Source organism: Hyperoodon ampullatus (genome assembly GCF_949752795.1).
Source record: "Hyperoodon ampullatus genome assembly, chromosome: 14".
Lineage (NCBI taxonomy): Eukaryota > Metazoa > Chordata > Mammalia > Artiodactyla > Ziphiidae > Hyperoodon > Hyperoodon ampullatus.
The window spans coordinates 16,526,035-16,529,787 of NC_136927.1; the positions used below are offsets into that span (position 1 = coordinate 16,526,035).

The 3,753-nt window shown below is 59.6% G+C and overlaps 1 protein-coding gene across 1 annotated transcript; it reads right to left on the bottom strand.

Annotated features, from left to right (window-relative positions):
* Window positions 1–384: 384 nt before the first annotated feature.
* On the bottom strand, window positions 385–2,536 carry LOC307062996 (cytohesin-3-like; the record flags this gene model as incomplete). Its single annotated transcript, XM_079718964.1, has 5 exons — window positions 385–838; window positions 987–1,141; window positions 1,254–1,325; window positions 1,426–1,560; window positions 2,468–2,536. The coding sequence occupies 5 exons, from the start codon at window positions 2,534–2,536 to the stop codon at window positions 748–750; spliced, it is 522 nt and encodes a 173-aa protein (XP_079575090.1). The 3' UTR covers window positions 385–747.
* Between the last annotated feature and the right edge of the window lie 1,217 nt (window positions 2,537–3,753).

The window sequence follows — 3,753 nt, forward strand, 5'->3', positions numbered from 1 at the left end:
ACACTGTCTATCCTGGGGTTCAGAAGTTACAGGACAAACGCCCCAAACCGAAATTTATATTTTAACAATTCGCCTCTTTAGAAAGTATCTGTGGGACCACAAAGTCTGAGCTGAACGGTCCCAGAGGACTGGACTCCGCCCTGCCCCGCCCAGTGCTGGTCATCAAGGACACGTACGCCTCCCTCCACCAGGAGCTCCCCTGGGCGCCCCCCGCCCCGGGCGGGGCGCCCCCCCAGCCCCCCGGGGGCTGCATACGTGTACACATGTAATTGTTCTCAGTGCACAGTATATTCTTGTGTCCAGAAGTTAAATTTATAGCTGCCATTCTAAAAATACTACTGTTAGAGAGTATCTTTCATTAACATTTGAGAATATAAAAAGGCATATAAAAGCTATAATCCTATATATCTGAGAAAAAAAACTCAGTAAAAAACTGGTAGCTTTTCCTTTCCTGTTATGATACAAAACAGCGGCTTCCAGAACGGCGAACAGCGCCACAAAGGAGCACGTGTGACCCCGCGTCTGCCACGCGGATTTTCACGGCTGAACCACCAGGCGCAGCTGCTGGACGAGACTTCGAGAAGGATGCGCTCGGCGCCGGGAGGGCGGCGGGAAGGGACGACGTGAGGCCCCTCGAGTCCAGCGGGGGCCGCCGTCCCTAAGGAGCCAGGCCGGGGGTCCAGGGTGTCGCGGGGAGGCCCCCAGTCACTCTTTGCTGCGGGGTTTGAGTTTACTTTTACCTGCTGCTCAGGCCAGGAAAAAGCTCTGTTTCTTATTGGCAATCCTCCTTTTCCTCGTGGCCAGCATGTCACAGAAAGGATCCCTGCTGATACTCGCTCTGGGGGAAAAATGAGAAAGAAACTCGGTTAGGCGAGGAGGGCCGGTCCTCTCCCGCGCGGCCCCGCCCCCTCTGCCCCCACCCCATATGACCCACCCACAGCCCCGGGCCCCGCCCTCCAGCCCCGCCCCCGCGGGCCCGGGCGCACCGGATGGACTTCATCCACTCTTCCCTCTCCTCGGGGCTGGGCGCAGAGATGCGGTACACCACGTGGTTGCCCTCCACCACCCGGCCGTCCGCCTCCGTCTTACAGGCTTTGATGACCTGTCCTTTGTGGCTCGGGTTATAAAGCTCGAAACAGTTCTGGTGGAGACAGACACGACAGTCACCCGGCGCCGGGGGAAGGGGAGGGGAGGGGAGGGGAGGGGAGGGGAGGGGAGGGGAGGGACGGCGGGCGGCAGGGAAGCCAGCTTACGGGTTTCCGCGGGTCTTCTACCTCCCGGATGCTCAGGTTCTCCAGCTGGATGATTCCCCGGGGCTCCTTATCCTGCGGGAGGAGAGCGCTCAGCCAGCCTCCCCCGGCACCCGCGGAGGGTCCCGCGACGCGACGCGGAGGACGGGCAGCCCCGCACTTGCCCTGCACTTACCGTCGTGTATTCAAAGTAATAGAGGCAGTTGTCGGTGAGGATGAACCAGCGCCGCTTCCAGGTCTTCACGCGCCCCCCTAAGAGCAGAGGGACCCCGTGAGCCAGGGCGGCGCGGGCCCCACACGAGTTAGTGCGCTTTTCAGAAATGCCACAGGGGCCGAGCTGGGTTTTAAGTTTCCTTCCTCGTGGAAAATGTTTCACATTCTGCCCCCCCGATTCCGCCCGACACTCAGCCAAATGCTGGCCGTGCTGTGCTGCCTGGCCCGCCCCGCATGCACCCCGCCCGCCTGCGCGGCACCCAGATGAGCGCTTCTCAAATCTGCTTCCTGGAAGAGTTAGTTGTGATGAATGGTCTTACTTTCCCCACATGGAAATGACAACAGGATGAAGTCAGCGCCGCTGCAGGTCTGTCCAGGACTCAATCCCGCTACGTCAGGGCCATCGTCACATTACTGAGGACTGCAGGCGGCCCTGGGATCCATCAAAATCGATCAAGCCTTGGTCCGGGGAATTATTAGATTGAATTAATCTCTTAAGATCTGGGGCACACACGTGTACACACACACAGCACACACAGAGCTCATCTGCGCCTACTCTCTTTACACTAGGGAAAAGAAAATCTTTTACCCTCAAATATACAGCAGAAACAAACTGGTTTCCATTTTCAGTTTTGCTCCTGATACAAAGTTTAAAAACAAAAACTGAAAGAGAAAACATGAGCCTGGCAACAGATGCCCACGATCCACGGGCACAAGGTAAGCAGCGGCTCCCCTGACCCACTGCTCCCCAGGGGACGTGCAGGCAGGCAAGACCCTCATGGCCAAGGGTCGTAAACCCGGTCCCTGCTGTGAGGAGCTTGGGGAGCCCAGACAGGGACACGGGGGGACATGAAGGTCACCCTGAGGGCCGAGGCACGAGGGCCTGACGTTTGTGGAGATGGGAGGGTGGGAAGAGACACGCATGAGGACACCCAGCTGCAGGGAGGGAGCCCTGCCTGCAGATTTGGTGCCACTGAGGGGTCCTCAGGGACTGAGACCCTCACCCCTGCATCACTGATGATACGTCTGTCCTCGTGACGGCCGCAGGCAGGCTGGGTATACGGGGCGGCCATGCGGGGAGGCAGCCTCAGCCATGCCCTGAAGGAAGGTCCCCAGATTCTCCAGCTTCCCCCATCTCGCTTCCCATCCCCGTCAGAAGCCTTCATCCCCCCAAGGCCTCCATCCCCTTGAGGCACCACCCAACCCGTGTCTCTCAGACCCATGGGCTGGGTTCTCACTCCCCGAACCCTGCGTGCAGGCTCATCAGGGCTCTCTGTTCCCTGGAAGGCCTCTCGGCTCTTCGTACCCGGGTTCCCACCCCACTGCGCCCCAGTTCAGTGGCAAGTCTGGAGGAGCCCTCCCTGGTCCAGCTCTTGAGACCAGGGGAGCCTCTCGGGCCGGGGGCTGTGGGCATCAAGATGGAGGTGTGTGGTCTGCGTTGACCCCTGAGCCCAGCCCAGCCCCGGGCCCCTTTTCAGGGTGGCTGGTGGTGACACTCTTGGTCTCCGAGCCCCAGCAGGTTTTGATGCGGGAGACCGAGCGGCTCCGCTCATGCACGTGTTTGTGGCTGGACTTCAGGACGCGGGGACACACACACACCTATAGGAAGGAGCCTGGCAACACCTGACTAGTATAAGCACCCACTTTCTCTTTGTAAACACCCTGCTGTTGGCACGGCTGTTAGCAGACACGCGCTCTCGTGCACACTGCGCACACCTCTTCTCCACGCCAGCCCCACTCTGACCGCACTCCTGTCTGCGTTAACACAACTGACTCATTCTCCAAACGTAGTGACTACGTGGTATTTACTGTACCAGCGTTAAGTGACATCACCAAACTCTGCTCTGGCGGGGCACCCGGGCCTCCTCAAAGTGCAGTGTCCTCTAACTTTACGATAAGAAACCACCAAGCAAGGTCACACTGCGATCTCCGTCCCTATCCCAGCACGTGCGTGGCCACAATCTGGCTTCTCTGCCCGTGTGTCCAGGCCATGCAGGGGCCCAGGGCTGCGTGTCCTCACCGAGTATAGGTGCTGCACCCAGGCCCAACCCAACGCGGCCTCCGCATCTGCTTCCTGCAGACAGACTGCCTCCTCGGTCCCTTAGGGATTGACACCCAGTGACCCTTCCCAGCAGCCTGGCCACCGTCAGAACTGTTAGCAGAAGTCTGGAGTGCAGATGGGCCACCAGTGTGCTGGGATCCCCCTGGGGACGCTAACAGCCCTGAGAGCAGAGTGGCCTCGGGAGCCGAGGCTCCAGCCTCCAGGTGTGAGCTGTGCCATCACCAGCTC